The 22,978-nt window shown below is 41.3% G+C and overlaps 1 protein-coding gene across 1 annotated transcript in view; it reads right to left on the bottom strand.

Annotated features, from left to right (window-relative positions):
• cacul1 (CDK2 associated cullin domain 1) overlaps positions 1-22,655 on the bottom strand; it is a 76,427-nt gene extending 53,772 nt beyond the window's left edge. The window contains exons 1-2 of the mRNA XM_048551021.2: positions 22,121-22,655; positions 10,562-10,688 (exon numbers count right to left, since the gene is read on the bottom strand). Of these exons, the coding sequence (XP_048406978.1) occupies positions 10,562-10,688; positions 22,121-22,439 (446 nt within the window). The 5' untranslated portion in view covers positions 22,440-22,655. The remainder of the gene's footprint in view (positions 1-10,561; positions 10,689-22,120) is intronic.
• Positions 22,656-22,978: the final 323 nt, after the last annotated feature.

The raw sequence follows: 22,978 nt of genomic DNA, 5'->3' as shown, positions 1-22,978 counted from the left end.
TCAGATTAGAACAAGTCAGCATGGATTTAGTAAGGGGAGATCATGCCTGACAAACCTGTTGGAATTCTTTGAAGAGGTAACAAGTATGTTAGACCAGGGAAACCCAGTAGATGTTATCTATCTAGACTTCCAAAAGACCTTTGATACGGTGCCTCACGGGAGGCTGCTGAGCAAGGTGAGGGCCCATGATATTCGAGGTGAGCTACTGGCTTGGATTGAGGATTGGCGTCTGACAGAAGGCAGACAGTTGGGATAAAAGGCTCTTTATCGGAATGGCAACCGGTGACGAGTGGTGTCCCGCAGGGTTCAGTGTTGGGGCCGCAGCTGTTCACCTTATATATTAATGGTCTGGATGCATTCTGGCGAAGTTTGCCGATGATACAAAGATAGGTGGACAGGCAGGTAGTACTGAGGAGGTGGGGAAGCTGCAGAAAGATTTCGACAGTTCAGGAGAATGGTCCAGGAAATGGCTGATGAAATTCAATGTGAGTAAATGTGAGGTTTTGCACTTTGGAAAAAAGAATACAGGCATGGACTATTTTCTAAATGGTGAGAAAATTCGCAAAGCAGAAGTACAAAGGCATCTGGGAGTGTTGGTCGAGGATTCTCTAAAGGTTAACTTGCAGGTAGAGTCCGTAATTAAGAAAGCAAATGCAACATTGTCGTATATCACAAGAGGGTTGGAATATAAAAGTAGCGATGTGCTTCTGAGGCTTTATAAAGCTCTAGTTAGGCCCCATTTAGAATACTGTGTCCAATTTTGGGCCCCACACCTCAGGAAGGGCATAATAGCCCTGGAGCATGACCAGCGGAGATGCACACAGATGATCCCTGGAACGGTAGGTTTAACGTATGATGAACGTAAGGATCCTGGGATTGTATTCATTAGAGTTCAGAAGGTTGAGGGGAGATCTAATAGAAACTTACGAGATAATGTATGGTTTAGAAGGGGTGGACGCTAGGAAGTTGTTTCCATCAGGCAGGGAGACTAGGACCCGTGGGCACAGCCTTAAAATTAGAGGGGGTAAATTTAAAACTGAAATGAGACGACATTTCTTCAGCCAGAGAATGGTGGGCTTGTAGAATTCATTGCCACGAAGTTCAGTGAAGGCCGGGATGTTGGATGCCTTCAAGGCAGAGATCGCCAAATTCTTGATCTCAGAAGGAATCAAGGGCTACGGGTAGAGTGCAGGGAAGTGGAGCTGAAATGCCCATCAGCTATGATTTAAATGGTGGAGTGGACCTGATGGGCCGAATGGCCTTACTTCCACTCCTATGACTTATGATCCTACAGGCTTCCAATGTAAAATACAGATAGGCAAATTTTAACCATATTAATACGTTAAACTATATTATTAAGCTTGTTGAGTGAAATCATTTAATAAATTTTAGTTTTGAACATTAAAGAATTTATTCTCAACAGCAACAATTCAACTTAACCAGAGGCCTTGCATCTCTCTTCCAGGGACCTTCCTGTCCAAGTTTTGTCTATGTAATGGTTTTCTCTTCAGCAAGTGGTGAGATGATATAAATGTGACCAACTGTGATTCAAGAAACTATTGAGAATGACAGTCAGCAGTAATTGGAAAAGGATAAAAAAGCAATAGGAAATTTAAAAAAATTTCCCACTGTGAATTGTTACGGTCTGAATGCATTGCCTGAAATGTATAGAGTCACAGAATCCCTACAATGCAGAAAGAGGCCATTTGGCCCAGTGAATCTGTACCAATCCTCCAAAGAGCATTCCACCTCCCACCCCCCCCACCATCCCTGTAACCCCATACTTACGATGGCTAACCCACCTATCCCACACATCCATAGACACTACAGGGCAATTGAGTACGGCCAAGCCATCCAATCTAGATTGGATGGACCATGGGAGGAAACCCACACAAACATGAAGAGAATGTGCAAACTCCACATAGTCGCCCAAGGCTTGAATCAAACCTGGGTTCCTGGTGCTGTGAGGCACCAGTGTTAACTACTGAGCCACTGTCCTACCCAATGGCAGAGGCAGGCTCATCCAAGATATTTAATTTACTTTTGAACTGTTATTTGAAAAGGAGCAACATGCAGGGTTACAGGGAGAAGTCAAAAGAATGGCACAAAGTGAAATGCTCATTCAGACAGGTACAATGGGCTGAATGGCCTGCTTGTACACTACAAAAACTGTGATTCAGCGAACTGTACTAAAAAGAAGATAAAGGAAGAAGGGAAGAAACAGGCTGAAGCCACACCCAGCTAAACCTAGGCCATCAAAATGATAGCAACAAATTTAAACGAAATGGCAATCTGCCAAAAGAATGACTGAAGGAGTAGGAGTTGACTCTCCTGAAACAAGAAATACAAGCATTTTTGCTAATATAAACATACACTGAATACCGCATATACAATGTTATCAGAATGAACTTCGTTTTCAGTATGAAAACTACCTTTACCATGTAAGCTACTGATTTTTTGACAATAGAGTAGAACGGTGAACACAACTTGTATGAAAACAGGGCTAGCTCAATCTGATTGAGCAGTAGTGCTGACAATCATATTCCACAAACTGTACATGCTGGTGCATACCAAAAACCAAGCCAGCCAAACTGGTTTTAGTCTACAGTATGGAACCCATAGCAACTCAAGGCTCCAGCTTCTCAAAGGCATAGGATGTAGTTCTATAATTAAATCTAATCATTTAATTCTAACATGTTTGTTACATATTGCATTTCATGCTTCATCTCCAACATTGTGGGTTTTCACTTCATCCAATGATGGGCAAAAAACTGGGAGCTATTTAAGGCTAGGTAGCAACATTTACAGGTAACCACAGTACGTCAGGAAGGGACAGAATGTATAAACAAAACAGAGTCAATACCAAATAACATCTGAGTGGGAGAGACAATCAGAGCACAGGCAAAGGCACACACACTTTGCACACCGATCAGGTTTCCCAAAACTAAACTAAGACAGAATTAATGGCTCTTTTTCTGAATGCACACAGCATGTGTAACAAGATGGATTGACCACTGAAGTATAAATAGAAATAGACAAGTATGACATGATTGCCATGACAGAGACATGGTATATACTCAAGGGTGTGACAGGCTTTTTAAAACCAGTAAGGGAATCAAGGTTATGGGAAAAAGACAGGTAAGGAATTGAGGATTAGGAGATCAACCATGATCTCATTGAACGGCATAGACACTCAACGGGCTAAATGGTCCACTCCCTACTCCTATGCTTTATTTTCACTCTATTTCTTCTCCGATGACTAAATTGGGGCTAATGGCTTACAGGTTCTCTGTACCTGATGGCCTGCATCATTGGGTCTTAAATGAAGCCCGAGTCATACAGCATGGAAACAGACCTTCAACACAACCAGTCCATACCCACCAGGTTTCCTAAACAGAATTAGTTCCATTTGCCTGTGTTTGGCCCATATCACTGTAAACTTTTTCTATCCAGGTACCTGTTCAAATGTCTTTTAAATGTTGTAACTGTACCTGCTTCTACCACTTCTTCTCGCAGCTCACTCAACATACGCACCACCCTCTGTTTGAGGAAGTTGCCCCTCAGGTCCTTTTTAAATCTTTCCCCTCTCACCTTAAACCTATGCCTCCTAGTCTTGGACTCCTGTAACCTGGGGAAAAGAGCTTGGCTTTTCACTTTTTCTATGCCCTTTATGATTTTATAAATCTCTATAAAGGTCTCCGCTCAGCCTCCTAGGGAAGGGATACTCCAGGGTAAAAACAACCCCTAGCCTATTTGGCATCTCCATACAACTCAAATCTTCCAGTCTTGGCAACATCCTTGTAAATCTTTTTTGCACTCTTTCCAGTCTAAACAGCCTTCCTTTAGTGGCTGAAGAGATCATTTATGCCTTGGCGATAATCTTCTAGAATTCTTTAGAAATGTCCCAGTTACTGCTCAGAGTGTATGGGCTCAAATCCCACCACAACAGTTGGTGGAACTTAGTTCTAAATGTATTAATTGAAGCTAAAAGCTAGTCACAACGGTGACAATGAAACCACCATCCATTTTTGCAAAACTACATTTGGTTCACTAATTTATTTCCTTTAGGAAAGGAAACTGGGCATGTTTAGTTGGTCTGGCAATACGTGACACCAGATCCACAGTAAATGCTTAAAGTATCTTGTGAAGTGTCCTAGCAAACCAGTCTGTATGTTAAACTACAACATGTTTAAAGAAGGAACAAAACCACAGACCACCCAGCACTAACCTAGGCACCAGAAAAAACAGCTCGCCCAGTATGGTCAATCCTACAAACTCTTCAGTAAGGTTTAGCTCCAGTTCAAGTGGATGATCAATCGCGACCTCCTCCCAGAATAACAGAAGCCAGTCAATTCAACTTGTGATGTCAAAAAATGACTGATGGCACTGAACACTGCAAAGGCTAAGGGCTCTGACAACATTCCAGCATTAGTACTGAAGATGTACTCCAGAAATAGCTGCACCCCTAGTCGAACTTTTCCAATACACCAACAATACTGGCATATACCCAGCAATGTGGACATGTCCAGGTACGTCCTGTTCACAAAAAGGACAAAATGAAAACTTGGCAATTACTACCCCATCAGTTGATCCTCTTTCACCAGAAAAGTGATTGAAGAGGTCATCAACAGTGCTATCAAGTAGCACTTGCTCAGCAATCATCCACACACTGACAATCAGTTTAGATTTTCAGCTCCTGATGTCATTACAGCCATAGTCCAAACATAAGCGAAGAGCTGAATTTCACAGATAAGATGAAAGTGACTGCCCTTGACATCGACGCAATATTTGACAGAATACACATCAAGGTGAGCAAAACTGGAGCCACTGGGAGCTGAGGCAGTTGGGGGTCAGAAAAGTCAGAAATGTGATGGAATACTCTGTTCTTAGCTGGAAGAACATTGCTTCAATAACTGTCAAAATGCCCAACACCATGCTGGACACTTCAGCTACCCACTTAATTTGCACCCCATTCATCATCTTGCATCAGAACCAAGGCACAATGGCAGCAGTGCTTTCTACACATCATTGCAGCAATGTATCAAGGTTCCATCAACAGTACATCCTAAACCTGCAACCTCCAAAAAACTAGGGCGGGCAGCAATCATAGGGACACTGTCACCTGAAAGCTGTTCTCCACAGCAGCCACCTGACTTGGAACAATATCGCTAATTGTTGTTCCGCAGACGCTTTGTTACTGTGCTGGGTAACATCCTCAGTGCAGCCTCTGATGAAGCGTTGGTGTGTTTTAGAACATAGAACATAGAACATTACAGCACAGTACAGGCCCTTCGGCCCTCGATGTTGTGCCGACATGTCATACTGATCTGAAGCCCGTCTAACCTACACTATTCCACGTACGTCCATATGCTTATCCAATGACGACTTAAGTCTGTTGTGATGGGGTGCATCACTTCCAGGTTTCCTCCCTGGTGGAATGGATACTAAGTCAAGCACTGTGTCTTTATTAACAGCCTGCTTTGTGGAGTGCCACGCTTCCAGGAATTCTCTTGCTTGTCTCTGCCTAGCCTGTTCCAGGATCTTGGTGTTGTCTCAGTCAAAGTCATGGTTCGCCTTGTCCATGTGGATTGAGATGGGGGAGTATTGATCATGTCTTTTTGTAGTCAATTGGTATTCAGGTACTCTTGTTGTTAGTTTCCTTCCTGTTTGTCCAATGTAGTGTTTCTTGCAGTCTCTGCAGGGGATCTTGTAGATGACACTGATCCGGTCCATGGTGGGAAGTGGGTCTTCAGTTGGGGTGAGCACTTATCGTAGGGTTGATGTGGATTTGTGTGCCACTCTGATGCCCAGCAATCGTAGAAGTCTTGCGGTGAGTTCTGATGTGTTCCTGATGTAGGATAGTGTGAGGAGTGTGATGAGTGTGTCAGGGCGTGTAGAATCTTTCTGATGCTGTTCCTGTAGGCATCTCCTGACCCACTTCTTTGGATATCCAATATCCTTGAACACTTGGAAGAGGTATTCCTCCTCTTCTTGGCGTAGTTCCATGTTTCTGCATTGTGTTGTTGCTCTTTTAAATAGCATTCGCACGCAGGTTTGTGTGTGTGTGCTGGGATGGTCACTATTGAAGTTCAATACCCCGTCTGTATGTGTGGCTTTACGGACTTTCGCTTGTAGTTCCCCATTTGTCTTGCACTCTACCATGAGGTCCAGGAATGGGACTGGTTTGTTCTTCTCCTCCTCTCTAGTGAATTTTATTCCAGTGAGGTTGTTGTTTATGTGTTTGTGTGTCTCTTCTAATTTGGTCCATTTAATGATGACAAAGGTATCGTCTATGTAGTGTATCCATAGTTTAGGTTGGATTTGCAGAAAGGCAATCCTTTGCAGTCTTTGCATCACTGCTTCTGCTATGAGTCCGGAGATAGGCAATCCCATGGGTGTCCCGTTGATTTGCTCATATGTTTGACTGTTGAAGGTGAAGTGGGTGGTCAGGCATAGGTCCAGTAGTTTAAGCATGTTGGCCTTGGAGATGGTTTCACTGGGGTCGTGTTTTTGTTCAAGTAGTGTTGTCATTGTTTCCCTTGCTAGTGGTATGTCTACTGACGCAAAAAGGGTGGTGACATCAAACGATATCATGATCTCTTCGTCCTCTATCTTTATGTCTTTGATGGAGTTGAAGAATTTTTGGGCTGAGTGGATGGAGTGAGGTGATTTATTGACTAGGCGCCCGAGTCTTCTTTAGTTCTCTGGCTAATTTGTGCAATGGAGTGCCTGGTAGGGAGACTACAGGCCTGAGGGGGACTTCAGCCTGTTCACTTCAGGGAGGCCATATAATCAGGGTGTGTTGTTTCCTTCAGGTTTTTTTTAAGATTCAATTAGATTAGATTTGATTCCCTACAGTGTGGAAACAGGCTCTTCGGCCCAACAAGTCCACACCACCCCTTGAAGCATTCCACCCAGACCCATTCCCCAATAACCCACACACACCTGAACACTACGGGCAATTTAGCCTAGCCAATCCTCCTAGCCTGCACACCTTTGGACTGTGGGAGGAAACTGGAGCACCCGTAGGAACCCCACGCAGACACGGGGAGAATGTGCAAACTCCACACAGACAGTCGCCCGAGGCTGGAATCGAACCTGGGTCCCTGGCACATTGTGAGGCTGCAGTGCTAACCACTGAGCCACCGTGCCGCACCGTTTCATTCTTAAGAAGTCTGCTTTGTTGATGTGTCCTGTTTGTTTAAGTCTTTGTAGCATGTATAGGATTTTGTTGCCTAGTTGTGGTGTCGGGTCAGTTTGTACTGGCCAGTATGTGTTCTCGTCGGCAAGTAGTGCTTGTGCTTTGGAGATGTAGTTCTTTTTATTCATTATCACTGTCATGCACTCTTTGTCTGCAGATAGTACAGTGATGTTGTTGTCCTTCTTTAATCTGTCCAGGGCTTGTCTTTCCTGCGTGTTGAGGGTGTTGAATTCCCTCTTTCTGTTTAGTTTCGGCACTGCTGTAGTCACACTACCCCACATCAGGAACCCATCAGAACTCACCACAAGGCTTCTACAACCACTGCACAGAGTGGCACACAAACCTACATCAACCCTACGATAAGTGCTCACCCCAACTGAAGGCCCACTCCCCACTATGGACCGGACCAATGTCTTCTCAAAACTCACTACAAGACCTCCTGCAGAGACGGTGAGAAACACTACATCAGTCAAACAGGAAGGAAACTAACAACCAGAGTACATGAGCACCAACTGGCTACAAAAAGACATGAGCAGTACACTGATCTCAATCCACATGGACAAGGAGAACCATGACTTCAACTGAGACAACATCAAAATGCTGGGACAGGCTAGGCAGAGACAAGCAAGAGAATTCCTGGAAGCATGGCACTCCACAAAGCAGGCTGTTAATAAACACATTGGGGTCGACCCCATATACATTCCACTACAGAGGAAACCTGGAAGTGAGGCAACCCATCACAATGGACCCCAGTGTTTAAAAACCAGGTGGGAAAACACACCGACACTTCATCAGAGGCCGCACTAAGGATGTTACCCAGCACAGTAACAAAACGTCTGCGGAACAACAAAACAGCTCGGCGAGCCAACCAACCTCAACACCCACAACCCAAGCTACAGATCTACTCCAAAACCTTAAATATCACTAATTTTTCATTCTTGCTATATTAAAAATCCTGGAACTCCCTCCTCATGAGGGATACCTTCGCCACATGAATTGCAGCAGCTCAAGAGCAGTTAAGTTTAGACAGTAAATACTGGTCTAACCAGCAACACACTCATTCCATGAAGAATAAATTCTTTAAAAATTTTTATTGCAAGCGGTTCAAAGAAAGATAATATGATCTTAATTAACACATTGAAAACTAAGAATTTTACTGACTTACCAATTCATTCATTATGATATTTGAGGAGAAGAATTAACAGTACTCTTCATTTATGTTTGCTACTAGCTAACTCGCAAACTTCATACAGACTGGCGGATATTAATTGATATTTCTTGAATACCAAACTACATGCTCAAATTGAGCCTTACAAACGCAAATAAATTCATTCAGATATAACTAATAAACTTGTCCATGAAATTGTGTGGCATCTCATGTGACGGGCATTGGCACATATAAGACCATAATACATAAGAGCAGAAATTAGGCCATTCAGCCAACCAAGTCTGCTGTGCCATTCAATCGTGGCTGATAAGTTCCTTGACCCCATTCTCCTGTTTTCTCCTCATAACCCTTGATCCCCTTGACAATAACCTATCTCTCAGTCTTAAATGTACTCAATGGCCTAGCCTCCACAGCCTTCTGTGGCAGTGAATTCCATAGATTCACCACTCTCTGGCTGAAATAATTTCTCTAAGGTCCTCCCTTTACTCTAAGGCTAGGTCCTGGACTCTCCTACCAATGGAAGCATCTTCGCAAAATCTGTTTTGTTCAGGCCATTCAGTATTCTGAAAATTTCAATTAGATCCCTCCACATCCTTCTAAATTTCAATGAGTACAGTCCCAGAGTCATCAAAGGTTTCTCATGTTATGCTTTCCACTTGTGGGACCAATCTCGTGAACCTCCTCTGAACCTGTTCCAGGAAAATCAGATGTTCTATGCCATTGGTCACAATGGATCAGGAGTTGCAGTGTTTTATAGAATTTCATATGCAATTAATATGCATTTAATCAGAGCCAATAATTTGCAGTGATTCAATAAACTCAAAGCAGTCGGTGGACTTTAAAGAAAATCTGGAATTAAAATCCCACTGTATGGATTGTATGATTCTATGAAAAACCGGTTTCAGCAATTGTCATTTTTAAAAAAAAAACGTTAGATTCACGACAAAAGCACATTTTCCAAGCTTACCCAGTCTGAACCAGATGCAAGTCCAGACCCCCAGCAACGTGGCTGACTCATAAATGCTCTCTGAAATGGTTGAGCAATCAATGGTTGTTCAAGGATAATTAGGGATGTGCAACAAATACTGACCTTGTAGGCAACAGACAGATTAAATAATTGTTTGTGAGTTTGTGTGTCTCTTCTAATAAATCATTTGTAAAAAAATACAACTTTCCAGGAGAACGTGCCCCTATTTTTCAATTTAAATTATATATTTCCATAAAATAGCTGCTTTGTTTATTCTTTACAATTCTAATTTAACTGCCCTCTCAATTTTATCTGTTCCTTTTCTGTAAATCCCAGGATCCAAATGAAACATTGTAGGCAAGGTGTTAAAAAGGTCATAGTTCCACACAAAATTTCAATTGGAGACAAGAGTTAAAAACAATGTTAAGTATTCTCCATTTATACAGCGCTTTAATAAATCACTCAGGACATTCCAAAGCTTTCAGAGCAAATAAGTTAGTTTTGAAATGCTGTCACCATTATTATGCAGACAAATATGTAAAAGTTCAAAATAAAAGTGAAAAAATATTTATGTTTTTGCAGTTTGAATAACTTGGTTGGTCAGCCATCACTTTGTTACAACTGATCAATCTTTGTTATTGTTCACATCAAAGTTTGATTTGAGTTATTTTATGATAAATGGCATTTCAGAACCTCAGAGAGACTCGTAAACAAGTGTGTATGGAGTCTGAGAAACAGGTTGATAAAGAACAAATATAGGATGGGCTATCAATCAAGAATATTGCATAAACGAGTTCGAACATATAGAGGAAAGGTACTGAGGGCATAGGGCAATTAATGTCAGCTTCAGTCAATGCAATGCAGGGTTAGAACTTCAACTAGCTTGGGAATCAATCCAGAATCTCTCAGAACACAATTGCCAAAGGCACATTAAAAGGCAGCACTATAAAGGGATGGGGGTGCAAATAATTAAAGTAAATCTCAGGAGCAAGTAAATGCAAAGACACTGTTTTCTCTGGTCATTTAGGGTTTCATTTAGTCATTTTAAAAAATATTTTCAAGTTCACATATAAGTGGGGATCTCAAACTTATTACAAATGATTCATTTTGGTCTTCATTGTAAAATTAGGCATCACAAGCATTACTTTTACAAAGTAAGCTCGTTAAATTCTGATAATTTCTTCAACCACAGTCTTATCAATGCCTAAAATTTTATTTTTCTCACCTGTATATTTGCTCATAAGATATGGGGATGCAGTCTCCAGGAGACTGTGTCAAAAGCTGATCAATGGCACTATCCAATTTTGGCCAGTAAGTACGCTGGTAGTCCTCTGTTGTTATAACGTTCATCACTAAACAGAATATCAAAAATTCAAACACAATTTAGCAAATTAAACACAGATTAAAAGAAATTTAAGATTGCAAGAAATGCTTTAACAATCATTTCTAGTTCTTTGGATGACCATTAGATAATAGGTCTCCCAATCTTAACAATCTGACTCACCGGTAGACATAAAAGTCAAGAGTGAGTGCTGTGACTCCAGTAGTAGCAAAGATAATAAAGAAATATCATTATTACTACAGCACTCCCTGCAATCTCTAATTCAATGTATACAGTTCTTACATGAAGCAAAATATTACTATCCTTGAAAATTAAACTTGCTGCATCAAATGTTAAGTTAAGTACTGATAAGATTACACCGGTTTCATTAAAAATGTTAAAATCGATTATAATCAAGAAAATAACTACAGAATTTGTAGTGCAGCAATTTGAGATTAGCAGATTATTAATAAATAATCCTCTATACAGCTAACTCCAGTCAGAATGCTTCTCTGTAAAAAGAAAACTAAAACGCCAATTCTTTCTAACAACCTTTCTCATTTCACAAAAAAGTACATTTAAATGTTTAAACCTTACGACCTGTGTTGACAACCAAGTGATCTTGAGTACCGGACATACCCTCAAATCAATGATTTACTGCTTAAAATGGGAGGTGCATACAAATAAACCTAAAGCTAGTTATCACTTCTTGTGCTAATTATCGAAGGTCGTATTTGTAAAACATGGACAATTTCATACCATCTACCCTCTATTGCTCAATCCGCAAATAAACACTAAAATGTAGGTATTGTTAAAAAGGCTCAGACTAGGAAAAAAAATTGTAAAGTAAACATGACGGAACCTCCTGCTCCATCCTGAATACAATGAATCATAGAATGGTTAGAACACAAAAGGCAGCCAATTGGCAAGACGAGTCCGTGTCAATGCTCTACGAAAGAAATTTAGCTGGCACCACTTCCCTAAACTTTCCCATGGCCCTGCAATTTCTTTTCCTTCTAGTGTTGTCCCTTTTGAAAGCCATGATTGAATCTGTTTCTACTGTTTTCAAGCAGTGAATTAATAACAGCTTTTCCTCGAGCTGTCAGATTCTTTTGCCAAGCACCTTAAATATGAGCTCTTAGCCCCTTTTCCCTGCTGTCAACAGGAATAATTTCTCCATTTCTATTTTGCCTACTCTCTCAACTGATTTTAAATATCTCTTCTCAAATCTCCTCTTAACATTCTCTTCCCTAAGACCAACAAACTTGAATCCATCATCCTGGGAATAATTTTCATAAATTTTCACCCTCTTTTAAATCCTTTACATTAATCCTAAACTGCAGTATTCAGAATTGGATGCAGAATTGGGTCATCAGGAGTCTCCAGATTTTAGTGTCATTCATTTGGTACCACAGTACCTGGTTACAAAGTACAATTTTTATTTCAGTTTAAATTTGCTATCATATTAGGTTTACGTCAGACACAAGCATATTGGGGTTGACAAACAGGTCACGTCCTGCCTAAGGCCTTATCCCATAAAATTCCCAGTCAAATAATCAGGAGACAAATGTTAACAATAGAATGTGAATTTATGAACTCATTGTACACAAAGCCCTGACTCAATATGCGTTAGCAACTGTTCAGTGACACGCCTAATTGTGTATGTGGCACACAGCATCAAATTTGATTCTTTCCTCATTCAATGTTCAGTCATGCCCACTTCCACAAGAGTTAGTAATAAACAAGCCTGGCTCAAAGACACTGAAGTCAGGTATAGCATTCACAACTTCAACCGAATTCAGCAAACAAATACAAAATTGAGACAATCCTTGTCAGCCTCACTTAGTATCACACTACACGGTAAATTTACAGGTCATTGACACTGAAGGAGTTTAGTTTACTGCTCATTTGTCAAGTAAGCCACCACATTTCAGTTACACATATAATTATACGAACATAACAATTCAAGCTAATTCAAGCATTGTCACACCATGGTGTTACACCTCATGTACTAAAGGTAATTTGTACAAAGATGTTAAATTATTCCAAATTCCACAGTTACAGGCTACAGCAGTTCCTACTTCCAACAGATAGAATTGATATAACTCAAAGCAGGAAAGAATAAACTCTGGACCAAATTATTTTCTTTAGCAGATCTAAAATACCTAGAATAAATTCCATACCCAGTGCAGTTCTATAGGTTGGCCTACAAATCACAATTTTCAACAGCTTATCATAGAATCCCTACAGCGTGGAAACGGGCCTTTTGGCCCAACAAGTCCACACCGACCCACAGAGTATCCCACCCAGATCTATCCCCCTACAAATCCACCTCATCTAAACATCCTTGAACATCATGGGCAATTTAGCATGGCTAATTCAGCTAGTCTGCACATCTTTGGGCTGTGGGAGGAAATGGAGCACCCGGAGGAAACCCACACATACACAGGGAGAATGTGCAAACTCCACACAGTCGCCCGACAGTGGAATCGAACCCAGGTCCCTGGTGCTGTAAGGCTGCAGTGCTAACCACTGAGTCCCAATCCTGTAACTTTGTTATATTGAGTGTATTCCATGCCCCCCAGACATTGGGAAGTACAAGCTACATACCTGGATCACACCAGAGCACTTCCAGAGTAATCCGAGGTAGACTGGGCACCATTCAGCACCAAAAGTAGAGGGTACAGGCTTGTGCTATATACTATCATGTGACTTCAAAATTCAGAGCTATAAAACACAGGAGGCCATTTTGTTTTATCACCCCTGTGATGCCGCTTTGATTGATTTTTAAAACTTGTTATACTTCCCTTCTTTTTAACCCTATTTACCAGTGTTATTGCATTTGCTTCTATCAGCCTTTTGACGATGCATTCCAGGCCACTTCAACTCTCTACCTAAAACAATACTTCCTCAGCTCAATGCTGTTTTTTTTAAAATGAAATAGCTTAAATTTGTATCACCTGCTAGTGAAAAACAATATTTACTCTATCAAGGCACCTTAAGACACCTCTATCAAACATAGAGCATAGAATAGTATAGCAGTAGAATAGGCTTTTCAATCCACCATGTCTGCATCGACCACAACATCAACCTAAACTAAACACATCTACCTGCGTATGGTCCATATCCCTCTATTCCCCGCCTAAACGAGTCTTGCTATTGCATCTACTTCTACTACCATCTGCGTAAAAATAACTTGCCTCGCACATCTTTAAACTTTTCCCCTTCCAGTTAAACCTACAAACCCTTGTACTTGTCCCATTTTCACCCTTCGGAAAAGATTGCAAATATCCACCCTATCTATGCCCTGATAAATGTTATATACTTCTATCAGGTCACCCCATCAGCCTCTGTTGCTCCAGCAAAAACAATCCAAGTTGTCCAATCACTCCTTAGAGCTAATATACTCTACTCCAGGCAATATCCTGGTAAACCTCTTGTGCACACTCTCCAAAGCTTCCGCATCTTTCCTGTGGTACGACAACAAGAACAGCACACAACACTCCAAATATGGCCCAAAAAAAGTTTTATACAGCTGCAACATGACTAGCCAACTTTTATCTTCAATGTCTCAACCAATGAAGGCAAGCATGCCTTATGCCTTCTTTACTACCTTGTCTACATCTGTTGCCATGATTAGGGAGCAATGGACTAGCACCTCAAGATTTTTCTGTATATTAATGCTCATTTGGGTCCTGTCATTTACTGCATACGTTCCTCTTGCATTTGACATCCCAACTTCAGACTTGTCCAGATTTAATCTCCATCTGCCATTTCTCCACTCAACTGTCCAAGTGATATGTAAGGTGCTCCATCTTTCAACAACCTTCCTCACAATCCACAACTCCACCAATTTTTATATCATCTGCAAATGTACTAATCAGGCTACCTACATCTCTTCCAAATGATATAAATTACATATATTACCGGGCATATATGTGGCAGGTGGGGAGTTTGACTAGGGCTGTACACCTGTCACACAGTAATGCAGATGTCCTAAGGGAAGCTCAGGGAGGACAGAAACCTCCTGTGGAGCAGAAGGGCAAAAGCTCGCTTGTTCTTGATTGGGGTGGCACGGTGGCTCAGTGGTTAGCCCTGCAGCCTCAAAAGCACCAGGGGCCCAGGTTCAAATCCACCCTTGGGCAGCTGGCTGTGTGGAGTGTGCACATTGTCCCTGTGCCTGCGTGGGTTTCCTCTGGGTGCCCCAGTTTCCTTCCACAGTCCAAAGATGTGCAGGCTAGGTGGATTGACCATGCTAAATTTCCCATAGTGTTCAGGGATGGGTTTGGGTGGGATGCTCTGAGGGTTGGTATGGACTTGTTGGGCTGAAGGGCCTGTTTCCACACAGTAGAAATTCTAAACAGAGGTTCCAGCACTGATACTTGCAGCACACCACTGGCCACAGGCCTCCAGGCAGAAAAGCACCCCTCTCCAATTACCCTCTGTCTCTATGACCAAGTCAATTTTGTATCCAACTTATCAAGTCAACTGACTTAATTTTCTGGAAAGCCACCAAGACTGGCCTTAAAGTCCATGTAGACTGCATCCACTGCTCTACCCTCAATCATCTTTATCACTTCTTCAAAAAACTCAAATTTGAGAGACAAGACGTTACAGATGAAGCCTGGACAAAGATCCCTTCAGAGCTCGGTAACCATGAGTGGTTCAGGAGAACCTGGCTCCAGTACCACAGAAACCGTCCCCCAACTAAAGACCTCCCCCCAACAAAGCCATGCTGACGATCCTTCAAGAGTTCATTCATTTCCAAATGCAAGTAAATCCTGTCACTAAGAATCTTCTTGAATAATCTCCCTTTAGTATGCCTCCATCATATTGTCTACCTATGCTGACACCTTCAAGGCTTGTACACCAAAGTCCTTTTGTTCTTCAGTACTCCCCTTGGGACCTAACATTCATTGCTTATATGTTTCCCTTATCAGACCTTCCAAAATGCACCATTTCACTTTTATCTATAGGTCTGCAACCACATGTAGACCAGATGGGCAGATTTCTTTCCTAAGGGACATTTAGTGAACAAAATGTATTCTTGTTAAAAAATGTCAATTGGCAATGGTACATGGTCACAGCCATGATAACATCCTGGAAAATTGATTTGCACGTAGATGAAAATCCCTTCAAAAATGTTTGTCAAATACCTCCTTTTAACATTGCACAGGGAGAAAATAAAGCATATTTATCTTCAAAAGTCAGAACATAATTGCCCATGTTTCCATAATTGGTTGTTTCATAGCTGCTACATTTGAGAAAAAGGGAAAAAAAACAGTAATCACTAAAAATTGGTAGCTGGTCTGGCAGCATCTGGGAAGAAAGAGAAACAGAATTAATGCGTCAAGTTCGTGTCCTTTTATCAAAATTAGTTCTCAACTCAAAACTACAGCACTGTTTCTCTTTCCATTGTTGCCAAAGGAGCTGAGTATTTCTAGTGCTTTCTGTTTTTATATCAGATTTTCATCCTCCACAATACTTAGGTATCAAACAGGATTTGCCTTTGGAATTTCAACTCAAGGTAGAATGAGATTGGAATCAATTCACAGCTATTCCTCTCTTTTTTAAAATTCATTCGTGGTGTGTGTGTGTCGCTGGCTGGTCAGCATTTATACCCAACCCTAGTTGCCTGAGAGAAGGTGGTCATGAGCTGCCTTCTTGAACTACTGCAGACCATCTGCTAAGGGTTGACCAAAATACTGTTCAGGAGGGAATTAACTTACCATTTAAGCAGTGTTTACATTTTTTAAATTTTTGGAGGGAAAAAGAATGTTTCAGGTTCATTTTTAAAAATGAATTGAAGACTGGTAGATGTCAATGAAAACATAAGTCACCTTCACAGTTGAATCTGGGCAGGAACATAAAGCACTGTTTTTTGAAATGAAAGAATGGTTTCAAATAAATCCATATAAAACTTGAAAAAAAACACTTTAAAATTATAGGGAAATGAATCACCAATCTTTTTATTGCATAACAAGTAGAAATTCATGCAATGCCTCATGTACCATACACACAAGGCTCCAAATTCCTCCCATGTACACTCTCTCACTCGGAAGAATGCCTCTAAATTTATTATATTTTGTCGCTACTATTGCTGACGGCGGTGATAATGTAGGGATGGGGACATTAATGGATACATATTAATCAAACTTAAAAGACAAACGTAGATCTATATAGATGGACAAAAAGGTAACAATCCTTCATGTAATTTCCAAAATCCCATTTTTGAACTAGAAGAGCTAAGATGCATAACCACTAAGTATCTGACAAGAAAATGTAAGCTGAGAACAGGAGAATCATGAGGAATTGAGAGTAATTTTATTAAAAAAAGAGAACAGTGCCAACAATTGAAACAATGAAATAAATTAACATGGACACATGTTAGCTTACCCATGCGAAATGCTTCCCCCACCATGACATCCACTCTTCTATCTTTCCTGCTTCCTTTCAAACCTGAAAAGCTTGTGTGTTTTATTATGCCTTTCTTCCTACCTCTGACTGATCAAATTTCTTTAAACTATGTTACAGCTATCCAAGTAAAAAAAAAGATAAGCAACTAAAGAGTCAACTGCGTGCTCTGGGTCTGGTCAAGCAGGCCAAACTAGATAAGGATGGTAAATTTCCTTCCCTAAAGGGCATTAGTGAACCAGACAGGTTTTTTTACAACAATCAGCCATGGTTACACAGTCCCTATTAGGCTAGCTTGTTCCTGAATTAAAATTTCATCATCTGCCATGGGGAAATTTGACTCTGTGTCCCCAAAGCAATAATCTGGGGATCTGGATTATTAATCCAGCAATATTGCCACTATGCCATCATCTGCCTTTAAATGATGTGGTACAGCTGCAAAAGAAGGGTTTGAGGGATATGATGGACTGATAATGGTTTAACTGTGAGAAGGGGCAGGGCTCATTAAAGCACAATGCAAATTTCCTATTTCTAAAAATATTCAGAAATAACTCACCATTGAAACTCCAATGACACCCAATGGTTATTATTTTACTTGCTTGTCATGGTCACCAAAAATACTCAATGATTACTAAATACTTGCTACGATATTTGCTTCCCTTTTATCTTTACTCACAAAGAACAATAAAGCACAGGAACTTCAGCCAAACATGTATGATGCCATTCCAAACTATTCCCATCTGCCTGCATATGGTCTGTATCGCTCTACTCCTTGTTTGTTCATGTGTCTGTCTAAATGTCTCTTAAGTGTTGCTACTGTATCTCCATCTAACACATCCCTTGGCAGCGTGTTCCAATCACTTAACACCCTTTATGTAAAAATAAAATTGTCACACACATCTCCTTTAAACTTTCCCTCTCTCACCTTAAACCTATGCCCCTTAGTATTACACATTTTTAACCTGGCGATAAAAAATTCCAATTATCCACCCTATCCATGCCTCTCAATTTTATATACTTCTATCAGGTTGTCCCTCAGCCTCCAAGGTTTTAGCAAATACAATCCACATTTATCCAATCTCTCCTTATAGCTAATACACTCCAACCCAGACAACTTCCTTCTTAGCCTCTTTTGCACCCTCACCAAAGTCTCCACAACCTACCTTTACTGTGGTGACCAGAACGGCACACAATATTCCAAATGTGGCCCAACTCAAGTTTTACATAGCTGCCACATGACTAGCCAACCTTTATACTCAGCGCCTCAACTGATGAAGGCAAGCATGCCATTCATTTCTTTACCCATTTCTGTTGCCACTTTCAGGGAGCTATAGACTTTTATGTAACAATGCTCCTAAGGTCCTGACATTAATTGTATGCTTTTCTCTTGCAACTGACCTCCCAAAATGCATCACCTCACACCATCCATCTGCCATTTTGCCTCCAAACTTTCCAATTGATCTACATCTTGCTGTAACCTTTGGCAATCTTCCTCACTACCCACAGCACCACGATTTTTCACGGTGTCTGCAAGCTTGCCAACCAGACCATCTACACTTACATCCAAATCATTCATGCATATTACAAACAACAGAGGTCCCTGTACTAATCCTGGCAGAACACCACGGGTCACAGGCCTCCAATTAGAAAAACACCTTTCTACAACTACTGTCTGTCTATGGCCAAGACAATTTTGTATCCAACTTACTAACTCACTGTGAATCCCAGGTGACTTAATCTTCTGAACTGGCCTACAATGAGGGACCGTATCAAATGTTTCAGTTAAGTCCATGCTGCCAACATCCACAGCCCTACCCCATGTTTTCAATGCTTTGAAACTCCATATCATTCCTCTTTGAAAAGTGGCAAGTCTGCAAGTCACCAAACTTCCAATACTTTATAAAAGAAGAAAAAAAAATAATTGTTCCTTATTCCACTGTAGATGGATATTCTACAACACATTATGTATTTTATTCTTTTAAGGACAGAGAAAATACTTCTCTTTTCTTGTAACAAATGCAGCAGTAAACTTTTGGAATGGGACATGCAAAAGTATAAAATCAAAACATATAGAAAAGAGGTTTTTTTTAAATTTAGGCTGAAGTAAACAACATTTCAAATATTCAGTGATAATGGGAACATATTCAATCTAGGTACACCAAGCAAAGAACAGACATCATCTGTATGAAATTTCTTCTGTGTCCAGGCACTGTTTAAACTTCAGAACATTTCAAGGACTTTCTCTCTGCTATAGGAAAGATGTTGTGCCTAACCTGAAGAAGTTACCCTCCTCCCTCCGGACCAACCTCAGGGGATCTCTCTCCCACTGCAACTGTCTTGTAATCCGCCTCCCCCTCTCTCCCTATTTATTCCAGAACCCTCTCCCCATCCCCCTCTCTGATGAAGGGTCTAGGCCCGAAATGTCAGCTTTTGTGCTCCCGAGATGCTGCTTGGCCTGCTGTGTTCATCCAGCTTCACACTTTGTTATTTCAAATATTCAATCTGGGTACACCAAGCAAAGAACAGACATCATCTGTATGAAATTTCTTCTGTGTCCAGGCACTGTTTAAACTTCAGAACATTTCAAGGACTTTCTCTCTGCGACAGGAAAGATGTTGTTAAACTTGAAAGACCTCAGAAAAGACTTACAAGAATGTGGCCAGGGTTCAAGGGTTTGAGCTATAGGGAGAGGCTGAATAGGCTGGAGTTATTTTACTGGAGCATCAGAGGTCACAGGGTAGGCTTACAGAGGTTTGTAAAATCATGTGGGGCATGGATAGGGTGGATTGCCAAGATCTTTTCTCCAGGGTAGGAAAGTCCAAAATTTGAAGGCAGAGGTTTAAGTGAGAGGGGAAAGATTTAAAAGAGAACTCTATGGCTGAAGTAATCCTGAAACAAATTGTCCCTTCAAGCCCTAAAGTATGACTCTCATTCAAGTCCGAAGATTGCAGGTTGCAGGTTATTTTGCTAATGTAGCAAATTGTGTACCTAATCTAGGCTGTCACTTTCTGTGCAATACTGAAAGGATGTTACACAGCTAGTGCCATGTTTTATATATGGCAGTTAACTGATGCCTGATCTGTGGTCTCAAGTGAACAAAAAAGATTTCAAGCACTATTTCATAGACCAGCAAGGGCGCTTGTTCCAGTATTGTGGTCAATCTTTTCCCCCCAGCTAACATTATTACTAACTGGCATTATCTCATTGTTGTTTGCAGGACCTTTCTGTACACAAATTAGCTGCCATGTTTCACCGTTTTACAACCGTAACCAGAAGAAAATGGCTAACTGTCTATAAAACACCTTGGAACCCCCAAAGGTCATAAATGGTGCTTTACAAATAGTTCACATCTCATCCAGATAAAATATCATTTTGTTTCTTTCTTAAAATTATACTGCAGCAACTGGAATTAACTGTACTTCACTGCTGGATTCTATAACCACGTAAGCAGTCTGAATTTTGACTTACTTATTAGTTATAGTTTACTGTCTGGAATAAGTTTAGTGTAAGTGGAAAAGCAGTCTCAGATCTCTTCAAAAGACCTGAACACATGGGATTTTTCAACCAACTCCACAAAATTGATTCTAAAGCCTGCACAGTGAGAACTTAATGACACTGAATGACTGCAGAAGGAAACTATAGTCACTTTTCAAAACCACAAAACTAACTTATAAATCACATAATTCTCTCTTCTTTCACAAACAAAAACAGAAATTGCTCAGAAAACCTCAGCAGGTCTGGCACCATCTGTGGACAGAAAACAGAGGTAATGTTTCATTGGACTCCCCAGATGCTGCCAGACCTGCTGAGTTTTAAGCAATTCCTGTTTTTGTTTATGTCACCTAGACCAATGAATACACCAAATACAGAGAATGCTGGAAAAACTCAGCACGTCTGGCAGGATCTGTTGACAGTTAACATTCTGAAGAAGTCATATTAGAAATGTTAAACTGTTTCTATCTCCAGATATGAGTTTCTCTGGCATTCTCTGTGTTTGCTCCAGGTTTCAAGCATCTGCAGTATTTTGTTAATTATTACACCCCTGCTCAGCAAATCACCAGGTTGAGTAACTCAATGTGGTGCAGCGGATGAAACCCCAAATCCTTTAGTTCCAAACGTTTCAGCACGATGATGGATTTTGAAGCTGAAAAATTAAATGTCAGACGAGTGCAGTGATACACAAATATCAGGACAACACGTAACAAGGTTAACTAAATCCCTTAATTCCAGGTTATAATTATGCTATTTTTATTATTCACAATCCAGCTCAGCTCAAATGTTAAAGAAAACTAAAAAAAAAATCAATTACAATAAATGTCAGAGTGATTTTAAAGCAGCTTCAATCTGCTGGTTTTGATGGCCCTGAAAGAATGGTTTACCATTCTCACTACATTAACAGAATCAATTTATTGAATCACTTCCAGTTATCAACTACACTGCATCAATCATCAGTTGTCAATGAGACAAGTCCAACATGTCCAAAAATATCTAAATTAATGCTAAAGACAACACAACCAGGTTACTTGTGGAAAACATCCTAACATTTCTTAAGAAGGCAAAATCCATTCTGGTGAAAATAATCTGTGCTTTCCATCCGAGGACAGAAAGTAACTAGGAATAGTTATTTACTGCTAGTAACTATTAAAATAAACTTCCATATATAAACTATTAGTCTTTTAGATTTAAAGTTTACAAATAGGCTGTTAATTTAGATTTGCACCCAATTCAGGACTAGCATTAAGGAAACCAGGCCTTTCAACTGAACTGTATTTCTATTCCAGTTTCCGATTACATAACTGTAATCACAATAGTTACATACACACTACAGTTAAATGGGGCTCAATGCCGCTTTGTAGAGCAGACAGAAGAGTGCAGAAAACACTAGTCACCATCAAGCACCGCAAACTCCACGGTCTCCAAGAGATTAATCGTAGATTTCAAACATACACAACCATCTAAAAATATTTAGTCCTCACTGGCTTAACGATCGACTGTTGACGCATTTATCTCTCTCTCTCTCTCGCTCAGATTTCTTCTAGCTTGACTTACAGAACTTGGAGGCTGAACTGTTGATGTTCAGGGTTACTTTGCCGGCCACGGGCTCGGTGTCGGGCTCCCTGTGCGACGCCGGCCCTCGCTCTTCCCCGTTGAGAGGCGTGGGGTGCGGGAGGAGCACCTTGGGATCTTGCTGCGCTAGCGGCGTGCCCCCCGGCTCGGGCAGAACGGGCTGGCTGGGATGATGGTGTTGATGGCGATGCTGTTGCTGCTGATGGTGATAAGCGTCCGCGTTGGCCTCCCAGTTGTTGTGGTTGTGATCGTCCATCATTAGTTGTTGGTAACTGGGGTCCTCCTCCATGTTCTCCTCCATCGTTACGGTGGGGGGACAGGAGGCAGGGAGGGGTGGGGGAAGGGAGAAGGGACAGGGGGATGGGAAAGGGACGTTTAAGCCAGATCTGCGGGCGAACTTGTATATTCAAATTTATTTCCTCCTACATGAATACCAGTACCTTCCCCAATTCCCTCAAACGGGCTCAACTCCTTATTCGACCCAACTCCTCCCTTCCCCCACCCCCTAGCGACCGGACTCTCCTTTACGGCTTTTTACCGCCGATCAGTTCTACGCTGCGTTTTGCAGCACTTTCACGATGCGGCGTATCGGCGCATGCCGGGAGGCGGCGGCGCCGTTCCTTGGTGACGGTTGCCAGGGGAACCCCGCCATTGTGAACCGAGCCTTGGCTGTGTGGATGTGGCCCGCACGGTTTGCAAAGCGCTTTCTGTATGATTCTCCATAGTCTGCGTTACGGAGATCCGCTCCCCTTTTGGCTTTCCTCCTGCTCTACGGTCAGTAGAGACAAGGGGTGTCGCCGAAGGAAACGGGTGGCGGAATTTCGGGCGTAATTCCGGCCG

This window comes from Stegostoma tigrinum, chromosome 20 (assembly GCF_030684315.1).
Source record: "Stegostoma tigrinum isolate sSteTig4 chromosome 20, sSteTig4.hap1, whole genome shotgun sequence".
Lineage (NCBI taxonomy): Eukaryota > Metazoa > Chordata > Chondrichthyes > Orectolobiformes > Stegostomatidae > Stegostoma > Stegostoma tigrinum.
Note: the sequence above shows the minus strand (reverse complement) of the source record. Positions and strands in the feature narration are given on the sequence as shown.